General features: G+C 45.1%; 1 protein-coding gene across 1 annotated transcript; it reads right to left on the bottom strand.

Moving 5' to 3' along the window:
- Positions 1-165: 165 nt before the first annotated feature.
- On the bottom strand, positions 166-949 carry Pmar_PMAR026211 (hypothetical protein; the record flags this gene model as incomplete). Its single annotated transcript, XM_002768213.1, has 1 exon — positions 166-949. A coding segment is annotated over one exon (784 nt), but the record flags the coding sequence as incomplete, so codon positions are not given.
- Positions 950-1,158: the final 209 nt, after the last annotated feature.

Below are 1,158 nucleotides of genomic sequence, written 5' to 3'. Positions count from 1 at the left end.
CGTCCTTGATGCTAGAGGACATTCTACAGAATGCCTTAGATAGATCTCCAGCTATGAAATACTCATAGGATCGAATAGCAAGGAGGCAACCGGCTAGAGAGTTCTGAGGATAGCCACCACGATTAGAGAAGCGGTTTAGGTCTCTAAAGTCGAACACCACCCTACACGGTGTAGTAGGATGTAGATGGCGATACACTAAATGTGAAGGAGTGTAATGTTCCGCCAGAGGAACAGGAGAGCCTTCATTGACAGTACCCTTGACCAAAGTAGACCAAGCTGCTTGACACATAGCTCTAGTTGGCTTCTTCAAACCAGTTGACCGTAGATCACAGACAATCGAACAGAAACCCCTCTCGACAAGTTGTGAAAGGGCATCCTCAAACATAGATTGCTGTTTAGAATCTAGACGAGCTATAGAGGCTAGACCACGTTTAGCCGCGTAGTGGAAGTTGAAACCGGGGCGGTCTTGACTTCGCCATGGTACTTCAGTAGATGCACGACCTAGTGGAGCAATCTTATCACTGATCCATTCCCTAGGTATAACTTCCCATGGTGGAAGTAGATCACAGTCTGGGACTAGAGAGGAGTCAGTGATAGTATCAAAACACATAGTAGAGCCGTAACCGATAGATAACGGAAGATCGGGATAGATCTCAATGTCATCATTGAAGGTATCGTAGAGAACATAGTTATCATCTTTACCGTCGTAGCAGAACTCCAGAGTACTAGGCTTAATAAAGATGGAAGGTTTGACTCTAGATACCGATATAGATGATAGAGAGACAACATGGCTGATGTGCATAACAGCAACTTTACGTAACCAATCCATATCACGCAGTGATAGACGGGGTTCAGTACCGTCAACTGTAGAAACTTGAGTAGGTCGTTCTCCCAATCGAACAATGATACCATCAGGCGATATAGATATAGTGGTACGTAGCTTAGCCATAGTAGAGCATCCAATAATAACAGGAGTACTCAACTCATCAGAGGCGAGTAGGAAGGTATCTTTTGTAAAGGTATTCCCATAGCCGACCTCTAGCTCAACCTTTCCTAGAATAGAGAGGCTTGAGCCATTAGCAACATTTACCCGCCCTTGACTAGATGGGTCACCGAAACGTAGCTGTTTGCTAGTGATCTTTCGTAGAGTCCCACTGC

Source organism: Perkinsus marinus (assembly GCF_000006405.1).
Source record: "Perkinsus marinus ATCC 50983 genomic scaffold scf_1104296969044, whole genome shotgun sequence".
Lineage (NCBI taxonomy): Eukaryota > Perkinsozoa > Perkinsida > Perkinsidae > Perkinsus > Perkinsus marinus.
This window is presented reverse-complemented; position numbering and strand designations above follow the sequence as displayed.